The sequence below is a fragment of the Sander lucioperca genome, chromosome 14, assembly GCF_008315115.2.
Source record: "Sander lucioperca isolate FBNREF2018 chromosome 14, SLUC_FBN_1.2, whole genome shotgun sequence".
Lineage (NCBI taxonomy): Eukaryota > Metazoa > Chordata > Actinopteri > Perciformes > Percidae > Sander > Sander lucioperca.
Window position 1 is genome coordinate 13363402 of NC_050186.1, and position 18659 is coordinate 13382060.

Sequence of the window (18659 nt, forward strand, 5' to 3'; positions counted from 1 at the left end):
TTCATGTAGTGAAGTGATGTGTAGTTAAATCTTAAATTACTGCTACTAGTATCTTCTAGCTTGTTTTGTTGCGTTTTCTTTCATCTTGTTGATTTAAATATGCATACTTCACTGAGCCCAATTATTTAATCTAATCGATTAGTTGTTTGGTCTATATAATGTCAGAAAACGGTGAAAAGAGTTGATCAGTGTTTTCCAAAGATGCTCAGTTAACTGCCACAGACGAGAGAAGAAACTAGTTTGCGCCTAATTTAATGGTTGACAACTAATCAATTCATCTTTGCAGTTCTAATTTCCAGTGTGTGTAAGGTAGCTTAAACTCCACTCCTCTACTTCACTATAAGTGGAGGCGTTAATACACAAACATACTTTTTAAGCCTGTGCAGATTTTAATGATAGGACTACAGTGACTAAGAAACACTATTTAATTTACATCTGTGGCTAATATCTGATCCACTGAATAAATAATAATGAACTCGATCGTATCAGCACAAGTGTATCAGATCTGTGCCTCGCTAATTTCTCTGCCTGACTTAAAAGGAGATTAATGAATAGTCATGGCATGGGATACTGATGGCCGCCACAATTTGTGGTCAAACAGCTACGATGGTCACTCAAGATTTATGATATCTAGGCAAATGCATATGCCTCAAATACCCCCTTTTAATATCAACAATAAAGACGCAACTAACGCTTATTTTTTTTATTTTTAATTAATCTGTTGATTATTCTCCAATAATTGATTAGTTGTTTGGTCTTTAAAATAGAAGAGAATGGGGGAGTATGTTCATCTTTGCAGCTCTAATTAAACACAGGAGTGTACTTGTGCCCTCAAAAAACACATGGAAACAGACAGAACTCTACACTAAAAGCGAAAGGCCCTTTAGCACAATTCATAACATAGTACTCAGTATTAAGGATAATTAACTTTGATTTATTTAATGTGTTAACTTTGACCTTAGTTCTACATATTCTCAGGTTTATGCTCTGACAAAAATCAGCATTATTGCTTTATTTTAATACATTTCTGAACTTGACTGTCCAGCTCTTGTTTACAATTTGTACAGCGTTGTGCATGTATCAAAATATAGCTAGTTCCGTCTTTTGTTCATCATCTAAAAAAACCTCTACGTGTCACATTGCCACAATTAATAAAAGTAAACATAACATAGTTGATTGTTTTTCAGCCTGACTGACAGGCCTCTGAGTACAGACAGTAGGCCAAAATAACAGAGAAGCAAACACTGGACAAGAAGATGTGTTTGTCTAGTTCCCTCACTGAGGTTATAAGTTGTTTTTTTTTACTTTCTGATCTACCTACCCCAGCAGGAGAGCTAACTCAGCAAAGCTACATGTTTTCAGTACTGCTGAGACAGTAGAGTGTCTATATATATATATATATATATATATATATATATATATATATATAGAGTCTCAACTGTTGGTGTTTAATGTTATCTTTGGGCATCAAAGCCCACATTAAGGTCTACTCGTTTGAACAGCTGTTGGATGGAATAAACTAAAATCCAATCTAAAAATGCCTGTCAGGTTTTTATTACAATGCTTTCTAGCTTTCTAGTTTGTTAACAGTGTGTTCAATCTTATTGTTAAAATTTGCATATTCATTTAACACTAATATATGGCAAAATATGAAATGCTTACACAATTAAATTGTCAAATAATATCAACATCAATTTGTTCAAATATGGCACTTTAACACAAAACAATCAACGTTACCTGTAAGGTCTTCAGCTGCTGGGCCTGTAATGTGGTCATCTGGTTGCCAGCACTCCCCATCGCTGGCTTCAGCTCGGACCTCCCACCAATAGTCACCACTTTAAACTGTGGAGCTTGAGATTTGGGGTCTCCTGACATCTGTGAAATGCCAGGCTTGCTGCCTGTGTGGGGTAACTGCAGCACTATAGGTTGCCCCGACTTTCCTATTGCTGTAACCAAAAGTTTTTGTCCTTCCTGCTTGATGACCTGCGGCTGAGTACCCGCCGACTTTGCTGCTTCTGTGGCTTGAGACGAGGCCACCTTGTTGAGAATGATCTGGTGGTTTGCAGCAGAGATGGCAAACGGAGCCGTTAACTTCTGTAATCCACTTGTAGAGATACTAGTCCCAGTCAAACTATCTGTAGTTTTGGTAGTGGCTATGGAAGTAGCCATGCCTGGTTTGAGGGTAAGAAGGGATGACGATGTAGTGGAAATTGACATCGGAAGCTGACTTCCGGAGCTGATGCTGAGTATGGTGTCTGTGGCGGCGGAGGTGGTGAGAGCCTGAGTGGGCTCTGTTGAAGTGACATTTGAACAGAGGCTCAAATTTTCCGAAGCCATGGGCGTATCCGTTTCCATTGGCACCGGTGTGTCATCGTTGGGCTCTGACTGGACCGAGGTGCTGTCGGGATGGGAGTGAGGGATGTCCTCTATGGCCTCAGTATCCATGATCTCATCAGGAAGGAGGCTGTTGAGATCTGGCGACACCACGTCCATGCTTGCAAAGTCTCAGCTCTCTGTTAATCATGACAGAACAATGCGATAAATATTCATTGAGGCTGTAAAAGGTGTCAAAGATGCAAATGTTTAAACTGAAGAAGAAGACATACTTTAATTAATTACATGTTTACACTCTGTTGGTATTACACATTACACACAGGCCTGAGACACACACACACACACACACACACACACACACACACACACACACACACACACACACACACACACACACACACACACGACCTTTTACATGCACCCACATATAAATTGTAGCTAAATACATTGAAAGCAGGGTTCAAAATTAACTTTTTTTATCCACCAGCAAAATAGCTGGTTAATGTTTAAATTTTAACTGCCACTTAATAGATTACCATTGTTTTTTTTGGGCTGGTGAGTGAGGCAAATCTACCGGCCACTTGCATGTTTTACCAGCATGTGGATGGTGCTAATTTTTAACCCTGATTGGAAGCTTCTAAAAAAAAACAAAAAAAACTGTCCTTTATGTTTAATCCTTAAAGTCAATCAATTATTTTAACCAGATTTAAGAGACGTATGCATTTACTGTCCTAGATGCATCATGATCGCTGATGCACACTCCATATGATATCAGACTATATATTGATTACTTTACACTAAGTGATTGCATTTAATTGCAAAAAAACAAGATTTACCATTAAAAAAAAAAAATATGATGGCGGATTGCTTTACATACTTAACAAATATGCATAACTGGACAACAATGCAGTGTGCTTGCAAAAAAGCTTTGCAAGAAAAATAAACAAGCAAGGCAATTAAAGCTAGCGAGTTAGCCGTATTAACAGCAAAAATGCTCGGTATGATAACTTATATGCAGGTACCTGCTTATTCATTTTCAGTAATCGCGTGAGATGTGATCAATGGAGAGGTGCACATGAGCCACGTTTGAGTTCCACTCATTTTTGACACAGCCTGACAGCTGATACTGGGTTCGCTAGGCCGCAGCGATCATCTCAGGCGTATCTTTGTCCTGCAGCACTCTCCTCAACATTAATCCACTAAAACGCACATATGAACCCTACCCACCCCATACCAAAAATACTCACACACAGCTAACTCTGCTCTTTGTTTTCGCGTCCCTCGGATGAAAGTGACCAAAAGAAACTGAGCTGAGCTGCACTCATTTATGTAAAAACATCCACAGAAGTGGTCCCAGTTGGGGCAAAGGGTGAGAAAAAAAGCGACAAGCTGGTTGCTGGCTGCGTTACTATTTCAGGCCGGGGTTGGATTTCGAAAGATCCGCCATTTTTACCTCGTCATCAACTCTGTTAGCTCTCTGGCTAACACTAAGCTATTGATAATGAGGGAATCTATTGATTATTTGCATTAAGTTAAAAAACTTACCCACAACAAAACACAACAGCCAAAATACACGAGAGCTGAAGATAATACTTGCTGGTAACTGTGGGCTTTTAGCAAGTAACAAACTCTTTTAGCAGACTCTGACAACGTAAACAATGCTAGCCTTCTATAATTCCTCCTGTCACTTGAGACATCCATCTGAAATAGAACATTTTAGGTCCGACAATGCACTTCATACAATTGCAACTATAAATCTATTAGGTAACAGAACGGCATGTATAGTCTGTGTTTAATATGCTATTTGTCACGCTAGCGTGGCCTAACCAGTTATAAATTACACATTTTAGTCCTATTTTTGACCCAGTCAAGAAACACAAGATCCGTTTCTAAACCAGAGGCATGTCAGATATAATCAGTACGGTTTAGTGCACGGTGTGCAAAAATATTGATCAGGGATGTGCAAAACTCCACAGTATGTATCATATGTGTAATGGTATAACGTTAGGGGATAATATAATATGAGTTTTACTAGTAACATGGAAACGGGTGGACGCAAAGGTAAAAGCTAACGTCAACTTGTGCTATTGTAATGTTTTAATAGTATTCACAGAAAGGACAGTTTTTGTGGTATGGTATTATGGTTATAAAGTCCCTTTTGATATTATGCAGAAGTCGCTTTACTATCCCATTAAAACAAGTATCAATACACGTCTCATTGTTGTTTGTTTTTTTTTTACTTTTCTTTTGCAGACGCAGTAACATAGCATGGTTTTTGCACCATATGTGTCATTAAATTGTCAGTACACGCCAAACTTTCTGTCAGTACACATAATGCTGGAATGGATCAGTTCCAGGGAATATCCTGGCCCCTGTGCTCTTCGTTTGTGTTTAGCCCTGGCTATCATCTTCATAATCAGCCTCATCAAACCAGATCAGCGGGCAGGACAACTGTACTAGCAAACTTGCTGAGCTTGCTAACCCTAGCTAGCTAGCACAACATTATATCTCAACATTGAGCACACTCCTAAAGTGCGCGGCTTTCTACTGGATGCAGTGTAGCAAACCCAGGAATGGGTCAACACATAGTAACGCTTACCCAAGATTTTGACGCCGGGCAACGTTTCCAGATAAAACGAGGAAAGGAAAAGGCGATTGTTCAAAATACCGCGCCGAGCGCCATTCCTCCCTGACATTTCACAAGTCGACCACGCCCTCCGCGTGCTACGTCACGGTTACGTAATTCTTAAAGGTACAGCATAGTTTCACCAACAATATGATGCTTTTTTTTTTTTTTACAGAAGCTTTTAAAAACCACAATTTTAGTAATTTATGTATGCATATTTAGGCACAATTATACATTTATTTACATAGCAACTAATTAAATTGAAATTCTGTTATTGTTAATAATACAAAATTAAATTTCAGTGGCTTAAGTAGTAGAAGTAAATTCTACAAATATAGCATCACAAAAAATAAACAAATAAGAAGGAAAGACACCATGTTTAAATAAGAAGCATAGCTTAATTGTAAATGTAGTATTATTTGTAAACCAGGGTTGTATTGTGATTTGAACTCACATTTGATTTAAAGACAATTGTTTTTATTAAAACAACAATTAAACAAGGTCAGCATTGTAGTTTTCCCAGGACAAGACATTTTGCCAAGCAGTTATTTTATAACTCATTGAAACACATATTACTTTTACACAGTGCATGCATGCATTTGGCAGAGCTGATTTTGTGCACTGCAATAGGCATCAAATGGTGTTTCCAGCACGTATTTTATTTACAGCTACTTTGGCTAGATTTGATACCAATGACATTCATCTCTGGGCATTTAAAAATCTAATTATATAAATCACATGGTGTAACTGTCTGAATCAGCGTCGTTATATTTTGCCTGCAGCCACAAGAACCATTTGTTTAATCAATATTAATTTATAAAACACAAACATATGTATCGTGTAATTATGCACGGAAATAATACAAGTATTTAACCTACCATAGTTTTTGCTACAAGGGCCCCTGGTGGAATGTAAGTACATTTACTCAAGTACTGTAGGCTACTTAAGTACAATTTTGAGGTACTTGTTCTTTATTTGAGTATTTCCATTTTATGCTGAGGCAAGTATTGTACATTCCATACATTTATTTGACAACATTTGTTACTAGTTAATCTGCAGAGTCAGAATATATAAATCAAAATAATAAATGATGATATATTATTATAGGTTAAGATACCCAGCAAGATATATAGTAAAATGAGCTCCACCTTTAACAGCTGCAATATTAAAAATGATGTGCACGTGAATGCACCACTAGCCTAATTATAATTCAGCAATATAACATACATAATTCAGAAATTGGCAATTCCGCACAATGAGTACTTTTACTTTTGGAACTTCAAGTAAATGTTGATGCTAGTAAAACGTTTGTAGTTTACGGTAAGTAAAGTTTTGAACACAGGACTTTACTTGGCTTCGTTTCGGTGCGTCTCTGTCGGCTGGAGGACCGATCGAGCTCCGCGCTCTGCGGGACCCGGAGACCGGAAGGCTCGCTCCGCTCTTGGCAGAGGAAGCCGGAGTTGTTGACCCTTCGACAGGCGACAATGGCGACCGACGTGAGGCAGGAGCTTGCACAGCTGATGAATTCAACTGGATCTCATAAAGATCTGGCTGCCAAGTATGTATCGCTAATTATATAAAAAAAAACACATTAGTCGCTAATTGACGCCATATGCTTTTCCAAATTTAGAAAGTAAGCGCCACGGTAACTGTTAGCTAGCAATGACTTGGCTGTGATAGACCTAGCTAAGCTAACGTTAGCTACCTAGCTACATTAGCCATACAACCGTTTACCTAGCTAGTTGGTAAACGTTAATTGTTTGTAACTGTCTGTCAAAGCACTTTATTTTACAGACTCTCCTTTAAAGTGTAACACCACGTTCAAACGACACAAAAGCGGCGAGCCTAACAAGGACGTTACCGTTATATTGTACGTTATCATATTAGCATCCAGCTACTGTTTACTAGCTACCCAGTTAACTAGTGCTGGGCACAACATAGCTTTATTGACATGCAATTGTAACAATTACTTCCTAGGCAGCGCACAATTGCACCGAAACTTAACATTTCCGTTGCATCAACCTCCATTTCAAACAGCGATGTAGTTTCTAACCTGTAAAATCTTTTCTAGATATCGACAAATTTTGGAGAAGGCCATTCAGTTTACAGATGCAGACCAACTGGAATCCTTGAAGGCCTTTGTTGAAGCAAGTATGCTGTTCCTGTATTCTTTTAGCTCCTCAGTATTTTCTACATGCTTAGTACATTTGGATGTAAACAGGACACCTTACCTCAACATTTCTATCTTTCTTTTACAGTGGTTAATGAAAATGTCAGTCTTGTCATCTCGAGACAACTGCTCACGGATTTCTGCACACATCTGCCCAACCTGCCTGACGCCACAGCTAAAGCAGTGTATCACTTCACCTTGGAAAAGATTCAGCCGAGGGTCATCTCCTTTGAGGAACAGGTAAATGCCCTCGCACTCCCTCATATCCCTACTGGGTGTTTGTTGTTGACTGTTTAGTCAGTTAAACACCAGTATTCTCATTTACAAGCATGTAAACTATGTTCTTACTCGTCCTCAGGTCGCCTCAATCAGACAGCACTTAGCAACCATTTATGAAAAGGAGGGAGACTGGAGAAATGCTGCGCAAGTTTTAGTTGGTATTCCCTTGGAAACAGGACAGAAGTAAGTGAGCTACTAGCAGATTTATTTCCTGACCTTTACTGTTTGTGATATTTCCACTGAAAGTCTTTAATTGCCTTTTTATTTCCTCCCTTAGGCAATACAATGTTGACTATAAGTTGGATACGTACCTGAAAATTGCCCGTCTGTACTTAGAGGATGATGATCCAGTGCAGGCAGAGGCCTACATCAACAGAGCGTCGTTGCTTCAGAACGAGTCCTCTAATGAACAGCTGCAGATACACTATAAGGTACATATGTTGTATCTGCATTACTTTTGGGTTTTGCAATTGACAGAGTGCCTATATAAAACATGATTGGGACTTTGCAGTAAAGGATGTCTGTAGTTGCTTGGATCAGTGTTTCATGCCGTTTCACTACTTAGGTGTGCTATGCCAGAGTCCTCGACTTCAGGAGGAAGTTCATTGAAGCTGCACAAAGATACAACGAGCTGTCTTATAAGTCAATTGTCCATGAGACTGAACGTCTGGAGGCACTGAAACATGCCCTAAACTGCACCATACTGGCCTCTGCAGGTACTACCAAGACGTTTGTGCATAGGTTTACATTTTCAAAGACAATCTAACTGCCAAACTTTGCGTCTCATACCAAAAATATTGCTTATTTTTAGGCCAACAGCGTTCCCGTATGTTGGCCACTCTCTTTAAGGATGAGCGCTGTCAGCAGCTGGCTGCCTATGGTATTCTGGAGAAGATGTACCTGGACCGTATTATCAGAGGAAACCAGCTGCAGGAGTTCGCTGCCATGCTGATGCCTCACCAGAAAGCCACCACAGCGGATGGTGAGTGGAGATAATTGGCTTTACACGGCCTGAGCTGCTAAGTTGTTGGGTAGGCAATGGGGCAAAATGTTCTTATTCATACTATCTCTTCTTCAGCTGCTGATAGCTGATACATTTGCTCGGTAGGCTGCATGAGCCCCGTGTGCCATGCAGTCTATCGTGTCTAGAAAAACTACAGTACTTCACTACACACTTTTTTATGCTGTTTAGGCTATTGTAGAGGCATATGCTGTCAGTGAATGAAGGCCCATGTTTCTGGTTTTATTGCAGCTGTAATTGTGCACAGATTGCGCTTTTGGAAGTTCATTTTTTGTGTCATGTTTTATGCCTTGAGGGCTGGGCGATATGGAGAAAATCAAATATCACGATATTTTTGACCAAATACCTCAATATCGATACCGCAACGATATTGTAGTGTTGACTATTGGTGCTTTCACAAAATATTTATACAATAAGATTTGTGATAAATAATCATCAGTAATGTGGATATAATGACTAAGTGGGTAAAGGCAAATAATAGAACAGTTACATCAGTCTGGTAGGTTCAGAGCATTACATCACTTTACTGTAATGCAGCCTTTAAAACCAGGATAATACAACACTTATGCCATATTACGATATCCAAAATCTAAGACGATATCTAGTCTCATATCACGATATTGATATAATATCGATATATTGCCCAGCTCTACCTTGAATGCTGAGGATGTGGTATGTTATATGTTATGAAGTATTGAGGCACGTATTTTAATGACTTAAATCTGTCAAAAAATAATAAAGTGGAATGTCATTTAAGTTGTGTGTTCTCTCTCTTGCAGGTTCCAGCATCCTTGACCGAGCTGTGATTGAACACAACCTCCTGTCTGCTAGCAAACTCTACAACAACATCACTTTTGAAGAACTAGGAGCACTGTTGGAAATCCCCCCAGCAAAGGTGACACATCGCTTTCATTCACATTTCGTGTGTTTTTCATTTACAGCCTTATCTTCAAACAATCTCTATGAAATAACTTCACTGTGTGTAAATGGAAAATGTATTTAGTATTAGTGCTGTCAGTTAAACGTGTTATTATGATATTATATATTAACGGCGTCAATTTTTTTTATCGCGAGATTAACGTTCTTTTTGGCACAGCAAACTTTGTAGTTTTTTTCACATGCTGTTGCAAAAACTAGTAACGTTAGAAAAACTACAACACCACACCGGATCTAGCTAGACCGGAAACACAACAACAGGCACGCCGCACACACTTGTTTGGGCTTGGGAGCCGGCCAAAGAGTAGTAGGCTGAATGGAAAGTTTACTTTTAAAAAGTTGCCAAATGGTTCCATTGACAAGACCAAAGTGACCTGTGTGTTTTGTCGTTGTGAACTGAGCTATCATCGCAGCACGTCCAGTCTGAAATACCACTTGATGGCCAAGCACACAGCTGATGGCCAAGCACACAGCTGATGACCAAGCGCACAGCTGATGACCAAGCACACAGCTGATGCCAATTCTCCGCCCCCTCGTCAAAGCCAGGCGACAAAAGCACAAAGCAAGCCGATCCACTTTTCCATGTTGATAAGAGCATTAAAATGAGAAAAAATAATGGGACAAAAAGAAATCTAGGGACATTTAGAATAGATAAAAATGTGCGATTAATTGCGAGTTGACTATGACATTAATGCGATTAATTGAGATTAAATATTTTAATCGTTTGACAGCACTATTTAATATACATTTTCTCAATCTGGCCTTTGCTCGAGGAATTAGTTTCAGTTCTGTGAACATTATCAAAATCTATGCATTTGTTTGTGATGCATTCAAACACATTGCATAACATTTTAAACCAAAAAACATATATAATGACATATTTACTTACTTACTTACTACACAAATCTTGCTAAATTTCTAGAGAATGTATGCATTTCAAAAGCCACTGTTAAAAAGAAGGCTCAAAGCTCTGTGGGGAAATTTGTTAGAAGAAAAAAAAATGTTGTGCTTGTATTAAATATCCTTTTTACCTCACACATATTTGCGTAGCTGTGTAATCTGATGTTGAGATGTTTTGCCTCCTCTGTTTGTCTTTTAGGCTGAGAAAATCGCTTCCCAGATGATCACTGAAGGACGCATGAATGGCTTCATCGACCAGATAGACAGCATTGTACACTTTGAGAGTGAGTTGACAGCCAGCGTGTTTTCACATTTGATAGATAGAACTTCCACACAACACGAATGCAAACACAATATTGCTCATGATGGGAAATTGCAAAATGCTTAAACAAGAATGTGGAGAAGATGGTTTTCTTAAACGCTTAATGTTTTAATGCTAATGGCTGACACTGTCATTTTGGAAACCGAAACAAAAAGTAATTGAAAAGACTATTGTAGCATTTATGGCACATTGTCTGATTGTAAAAACAAAGTTCGGGGTACTTGTGGGCACTGACAGAGATCAGCATTGTGATAGATACTCTGATCTTGGTGTTGTATTCACTTGATGGAAGTGCCTTGACTAGAGATGCACCGATAGACCGGCCGGTGACCGGAATTGGCTGGTTTTCACGTGCTCGGCCATGACCGGCAACCGGCATATGCTGATTTCATGCCGGTCAACGCTACAATTAACTGACAACATAAGTTATACCAGTTACAGTTCTCAAGGACGCACGCACAGACGCGACGGCACAGTCTCTTTTTCCTTTCTCTCAACTTTTCCGCCATGTGTCGCACGTATACGCTCGCGGTGTGAAGCACGTGTCCGCGCTATTCTTCAACATGTAGGGAACCTCGTGAATTAACCTGCAACATGTCAGCTGTTTGGGAATTCTTCAGCGTGTGTGCAGAAGATAACAAGTTTGCAATATGCAACACCTGCAAGGAAAAAGTAGGGCGTGGAGGGACGACACCAAAAACCAAAATCACATTTTTAGTGATTTTTATTTTTAGTTGGATATGGGATGTGAAAAGAAGGAAATTGTTCTAACATTGCACTACAGTTAGTTAGTCTCTATCCTTAATGTTCCACTTCCAGGATCGCTCCGGTGCCGCAGGAAAATCCACCGGATGCATGTGTTTTCGCCGATTTCCGTTACCTTCCGCTTTTCTTTTTGTTGGAATTCTAAACTCCGGTGGATTTCTGAGGACTATGGTTAACTGCTCCTCAGATCTCTGCAGGGTAAATCCAGACAGCTAGCTAGACTATCTGTCCAATCTGAGTTTTCTCTCGCACGACTATTTTGCAGTGGCTTCGTCCGGCGCTTAGCACCGCCCTGATTGGTTTAAAGAAATGCCAATAAACCAGCACATGTTTTTCTCCCATCCCAGAATGCTGTGTGGAGGACCAGACCCTCCACCACTCCACAGCGGGTGGATGGTCTGGCAAAGTGAGACTAATCTGCAGTAGACCTGGATGTATATATTGTGGGGTTGACTATTGGTGCTTTCACAAAATATTGATAAATAATCACCAATAATATGGATACAAAGACTAAAGTAGGTAAAGGCAAATAATAAAACAGCTAGTAAGTCTGGTAAATTCAGAAAAGTACATCACTTTACTTTAATACAGCCTTTAAAACCAGGAAAATACTTGTCATATCACGATATTACAATATTCAAAATGTAGGATGATATCTAGCCTCATATATCGATATCAATATAATATTGATATTAGGGCTGCAACTATCGATTATTTTTTCGATGAATCGGATAAAGAAACAAAAAACAAAAAAGCATTAATTTACATCAACTCAATACATACTTAAATACATACTTGTTGTTTTAGTTAATAGTTTTGTAAAGGTAAGTAACCCAAAGAGCAGATACAGACCACACACACGCACACACGCACGCACACACACACACACACACACACACACACACACGTTCACTTGAAGCTTATTCATTAAATTATTACCATCATTGTAGTAAGTGCAAGTTAAGTGCATTTATACACCACATTTAAACACAGCTTAAGATGACCAAGTGCTAAAAGAACTTTAAAATGAAATTTAAAAAGTACAACACACACAAATATATACGTCAACAATAACTGATATGGGACAAAGCACAGAATATATACATGACAATAGATGGAAAAATGAATGGCCAAAAAAGGCGAGTGAATTAAAACGTGTCTTTACTCTTGCTTTACTACTGTTATTAACGAGCTAACGCTAGCTTGTCATGCTAGTCAGCTGGATAACGAGTAAACACCAGCACCACTGGAGGGACGTTACGTTCCTCACTTCAAAACGGAACAAAAGTAGGATTGTGTAGTGACTTTACCCTGCTGTTGAACTCCCTTCCTCCTCATCAAGGACTCCAACATGTTTACGTTTTAGGTGCTGAATCATCACCGTGGTGCGCCCGTGCCATGCCGTGTCGCTTTTGTTAATCTTGCAATTAACACATTTTAGATTTATTTAGTGTGAAATGCTCCCACACGTTGGATGACTTAGGTCGTACTGATTTCTCTGCCTCCGCCATGTGTTTCAGAACAACGTTACGGGTCTCTCTGGTCTCTCTCCGTATTTCCTCTACCCCCGCTCTGCTCTTTTTTTCTTTTCTTTCGCTCCGCACGGCACTCAACTCAATTGCTTTTATCTCCGCGACTGAGTGGCGTGTTGCGCGACACAACGAATCGATAATGAAATTCGTTGCCAACTTTTTTAATAATCAAATTTTATCGATTCGTTGTTGCAGCCCTAATTGATATATTGCCCAGCCCTAATCTGCAGTATAAAGAAAAAAAGAATGGAAATTGAAGATCACTCGACAATTACGTTTACATATTATTTATTCTGCCTTTCATTACACGTTGTGTTAAGGGTTAGAGAGAGGGGGAAGACATGCAGGAAATCGTCACAGGTCGGATTCGAACCCTTGACCTCTGCGTCGAGGCATAAACCTCTCAGTATATGTGCGCCTGCTCTACCCACTGAGCCAACCCGGCCACACAATTGCAGACTATTTTAATATTCGATTAATCAGTTTGAGTCCTTTTTTTAATGAAAGATAAAGTAAAAATTCTCTGATTCCTGCTTATAAATGTGAATATGTTCTAGTTTCTTCTCTCCTCTGTGACAGTAAACTAAAGATCTTTGAGTTGTGGGGAAAACAAGACATTTGAGGACGTCGTCTTGGGCTTTTGGAAACACTGATCCACATTTTTTTTTTACCATTTTCTGAAATTTTATAGACCAATGAGCTAATCGATGAATCGAAACAATAATCAACAGATTAATCAACAATGACAGTAATCGTCAGTTGCAGCCCTAATCCTACTTCACTGTTTCTAAGCACAGACAAGACAGTCTAGTCGTTATGATGCATACTTGCCTGAACATGCAGAAACATGGCCATATTGTTGGGGCATTTTTATTTATGCATTGACAGAATTGTTCATAGAATATTTTTTCCTTTGATCATGTAAAGTTATAACATTTGTCTTTTTTATATTGTGATACTTGAATCAATAACTAACTAACCAACCATCTGCGTCCAGTAGGGGGCAGCCTCTTCATACTGGAATGACAACAAACGGCATAAAGCAACTTCTCGCTTATGGAACTGGGCAGAGCTGTGATAGACCGGGCATTAAAAGTCACACATAGAGTTTGAACAAGTAGGCCTACATTTGTTGTTCACATGTCATAAAATGCAAATGTTTGATTTTTCTTCCCTTTTTTATCTCTGGCAGCCCGTGAAGCCCTTCCTACCTGGGACAAACAGATCCAGTCTCTGTGTTTCCAAGTCAACAACCTCCTAGAAAAGATCCGTTCGGCTGCTCCAGAGTGGGCGGCACAGGCTATGGAAACCCAGATGACCCAGTAAACATCCCCACCCCTCCAGAAGAAAAAAAAATCCCCTAAACTGTTCTCTCCTCAGCCTGTCCTAAAGTGATGTCTCCCTGCTCAAAAACGTCACCACTTCAGTCCCAGTAATGGAAGCGTCCAAGGAGAAGCCTCTGGTATCACCATCACTTGTTTGAATTTTCAGAGAACACTTGTTTTATTACTTTTGCCCACAACTGAAACAAGTTTGATGTTTCTCAATATTTCTGATCTGTATCTGGCATAGATGTATTCACAGGGGGATTACAATGTAACGTTTAGGTGTGGCTTTATATTATTTACTTGTTATGTTAAACATTCGGATGTGATTTAATTCAGATGAGTGTGAAACATGAAAACATGAAACATGCGGGAGAACAACTGGTGTCTTGAAGCTTATTTTGCGTTCCAACACATTGTTCTGTGTTTAACTAAACATAATGACACAGCAATGTCTGTCAAGTTGATTTATGGCGTCATGTAAAACTTTCTTGGTCCACACATGGAATTTCAGCAACGAGAATTAAATTCAAAGCGGAGAGAAATTGTTCAACATCATGGTCGTGTCATTTCAGTTTTTTGTGCTTTAGAAATAATTAATTTGAATGTTATACATTTTAAATCAGCATTTACGAGAAAGTCATGAAATCCGCTTTTTTTTATCCGAGTTTCCAGGAGCTTTTTCTTTTTTTGGGCATTTCTGCCTTTTAATAGAGAGGAATGCTGAGATATGAAAGGGGAGAGAGAGGGGGAAGACATGCACCTTTTGCGTCGAGGAATAAACCTCTGCATATGTGCACCCGCTCTACCAACTGAGCTAACCGGCCACAAGCGAGGTCCTCTTTTAACTACCATATTTTTGTTTGGTTGACCTGTGAGAAAATAATTGTGCATTTTGGACTCTTATTAATTGTGTGGGAAATTCCTCACCAAACATTTCAATCCTATTTTCCTATACAGTAGGTGCACCCTTTCATCATCCATTATTATGATCCAAAACATTGTTCTTAAATCAAAACTTACATGTGCAATTTTGTTTAACAATACACATTTAATATCGTATATCACAGCTGTAAATAATGGGGCTAGAGTTGTTTTATACCTTTACTAACAACTTCCCTGAAGACACCAAAACCAACAATGACTTTATCATGCTGTAAGTATTGTTATTGTAGCCACTACCTGATACCTGGTAGCGTATGCCTCCATGCCATAATTCTTACTTCAGACTTGTAACTAGAAAAGCACAGGTGTGCTACTTGATAACTTATTTATGACTTGTTTCCATGATGGTGTGCCAACAATGGTAACATGCTCAATTCAATTTTATTTATAGTATCAAATCATAACAAGAGTTATCTCAAGACACTTTACAGATAGAGTAGGTCTAGACCAAACTCTATACTTTACAGAGACCCAACAATTCCAGTAATTCTCCCAAGAGCAAGCATTTAGTGCGACAGTGGTGAGGAAAAACTCCCTTTTAGGACTTCACCGGATAACCGTAAAGAACTGATATGTATCAGGAAAAAAGTGTTTGGCATACATGCTAACATTTGCTTATCAGCACTAAACAAAATACAGCTAAGGGTCAGGAAACTAACACCCTCAAACAGCAATAGATAATGCCCGACTGTTGTGCAGTATCCAAGCAGGAAAAAAACAAGGGACTAATTCAATTTATTTATTTATTTAAAGAACACCTTTAAACACACGGAATCCACATCCTGTCAGCTGCAGAGGACAGCACAGATAAAACTTTTAAAACATTATTTTATAACTGTAACCATAAATCATGACGCTGTTTTCTACTCCCAGGTTGTGTCCCGGGCAGCTGACTAATGTTTAAAAGACTGGAAGAGATGAACGTCATTTCCCTCAGAGAATTGTAGCTGATAAGAAAAAAAAAGACAAAGGATAGTCAATTTACAACTCCGTTAAATGACGCGGTATGCCACTTCATAAACATCTTTAGCGAGAATGGTCTGGATCATTTCAACCGCTCCACAAACACAAAGATATTGTGACGTGTTATGTGTGAGGAATGTGTAAATAAGTTGTTGATGTTTTGGAGCCGTTAGAAGACGCTTCAGAAAATGCCTTGCTCCTTCCTGCGGTTGATATCTGTCTTCAGTTGGTAGATGGCACAGCATGGACAGCAGACGTGCAGCATAAGGTCATTACACACTGACCCCTGGAAGCACAAATATTAGTATTAGTAGATTAGTAGTAGTAGATTTCTATTGGATGGGGGTGAGCTTCACACACACAGTACAGTGACATTTAACAGTATCACAGCTGTGGTTTTCAACCTGGGGGTTGGGGCCCCTCAAAAGGAGACGTGAGAAGAATCTAGCTTGGCAAGTAAGCCGAGCAGAACTTTCACACAATGGTGCTTTAAAGGTGCTCTAAGCGATGTTGGGTGACGGCACTTCTTGTTGACGTTCAAAGTATTTTCAAACAAAACGAGGCTAGCTCGCCCCTCCCTCCTCCTCATCCCGTCCCCTCTCCCTCCCTTCTGTGCTGCCGCGCACTAACCCCCCCAACCCCCACCCCCAAATCCTTCTTGTCGGTTATTGGCTGTAACGCTGGAAGACTGTTTGGTGGTGCAGGTTGGCGCAGTTAGTTTTAGGGCGTTTTCACACATGAAAGTCCGAGCCAAGGTCCGGACCAAGGTTCATGTTTTTGTTACATTTGATCCGGTAAGTTTTGGTTTCACACTGCAGTTATGCAAGCGCACTAAAGATCTAAACGTGACAAAACTACGTCCTGCCGTCATCACATATGTGAGCTGCGTCTCCAGATACTTATAATTGATTGGTTTGTAGATGGGCTTCCCCGTCCTCTAGTATCTCTCTCTGTGTCGGAGGTTTTTCAGCTGACTGCTGCTCTCCCCTTCTGCCGCGGCTCTTTTTGTTTTGTTGTCATGTTGAGAAGCAAGACACGGAAACTTTCTTCCTGGAGCATTTATTCAGAGACAAACGGAAACCTACACTGTACATTTACTACCACTTAACAAGTAAACTGCTGATGTATTCTCTGCTCTGATAGCCGACAGCTGTCTGCTCTGAGCGCATTCACCGTTACTCTCTCATGTACACATAAGCACCGAGCTATTCCTTAAAGGAGCTTCCCCGGTAACAGAAGGAGAGCCTGCCAGAGCTTCTTGTATTTGGTCCGAAAGTCCGAACCATCCAAAAAATGCTTTCACACTATAAACGAACCGGACCATGGTTCAGTTTGGTCCGGACCGAGACCACCTCTTTTTATCGGACTAAAATTTGGTCTTTTGATCCGGACCGTGGTCCGGGGGAGGTTTCACACCTGTAATTTTGGTTCGGATCAAACTGAAAAGTCCGAAAGCCCGGACCAAATGAGGTATGTGTGAAAACGCCCTTAGTTGCCGTTTGTGGAGCCTGGGCTGTCTACAGAGACCATGTTTTTTTTTTTTTTTACAGTGTGTTCAGAGGACAGGCAGCTAGCGGATAATGAGGAGATGTTTGCTGTATGTGACAAAAAATGCTGTAGCCTAAAAAACGCTCAACATCGCTTAGAGCACCTTTAAGATAAATGATAACATCAGCATGCAAACATGCTTACATTCAAATCCATCCTTTCTGTGAAGCCTCGTCTATCATGGCTAAAAACACAGAACTACATTTATTTTTTGGACATTTTTATTTGTCTTTTCCTATATTTTGATACTATATTACTGTACCTCTTCAGGCCTCTACAAACTATTGAAATGAAAGTGTCTCAAAATGACTCGGAAGTCAAATGTTTTGGCACTTATACTCAACTTTGACTTATTGTAAAGTATTACCATTGTCACATTAGTCCGTTTACTTAGCTAAAGGATCTGAGTACTTCTACCACTGCATGTGACGTGGGACCAAGCATCTTAAAACCTCTCCTCTTGTTCCGCAGTATACCCGTACAAGTGTTTTAACCACAACTAAAGGTAGGACTATCATACTCAGTGTTACATGACAATAACGTTGCTGTTTTCCTACATTGTCCAAATTGAGTCCTATAGTCAGCCAGCTTTTTATATCCATTTAAACTTACTCTGATGTTGTATTTGGTCCTGTAGATGCTGCGGATCGCCGTACTACGACCACACAGGAAGAACTCGTTCATGTCGCTGGCGATGCTCCGGCCGATGCACCAGTAGCAGAGCACACCATAGGAGCCTGTATTGAGAAAAATACAACATATACAATACATCTTTCATGTCTTAACTGTGTGCATATTTAAATCAGATTTCCCAGAAAGGATGGAGTACTACTCACAAGTTCCACAGTCCTTGCAGACATCAAACAGGCCTGTCTGGAAGTCCGAGGGTGCGTAGCTGCCTGGTTGGTTGGTCACAGCCATGATCAGATCAATACTCTGTTGGATAACAAAAAAAGAGCTTGTCACTGATCTTCTTATCACTTTTCTTAACCT

The 18659-nt window shown here is 39.8% G+C and overlaps 2 protein-coding genes across 4 annotated transcripts in view; one reads left to right on the forward strand and one right to left on the reverse strand.

Moving 5' to 3' along the window:
• Window positions 1-5063, reverse strand: part of lin54 (lin-54 DREAM MuvB core complex component) — a 16048-nt gene extending 10985 nt beyond the window's left edge. For 2 of the 3 annotated variants that reach the window (XM_031301305.2, XM_031301303.2), the window contains exons 1-2: window positions 4934-5063; window positions 1738-2513 (exon numbers count right to left, since the gene is read on the reverse strand). In XM_031301305.2, the coding sequence (XP_031157165.1) occupies window positions 1738-2493 (756 nt within the window). In that variant the 5' untranslated portion in view covers window positions 2494-2513; window positions 4934-5063. Of the gene's footprint in view, window positions 1-1737; window positions 2514-3581; window positions 3703-4933 lie in introns of those variants that run through there. The other variant, XM_031301304.2, reaches the window with a different exon arrangement.
• A 1233-nt stretch (window positions 5064-6296) lies between these two features.
• Window positions 6297-14231, forward strand: cops4 (COP9 constitutive photomorphogenic homolog subunit 4 (Arabidopsis)). Its single transcript, XM_031301308.2, has 10 exons — window positions 6297-6518; window positions 7032-7111; window positions 7219-7370; window positions 7489-7592; window positions 7687-7840; window positions 7975-8125; window positions 8221-8391; window positions 9210-9325; window positions 10466-10550; window positions 14078-14231. Exons 1-10 carry the CDS (start codon window positions 6445-6447, stop codon window positions 14209-14211), a joined length of 1221 nt encoding a protein of 406 aa, XP_031157168.1. The 5' UTR covers window positions 6297-6444; the 3' UTR covers window positions 14212-14231.
• Window positions 14232-18659: the final 4428 nt, after the last annotated feature.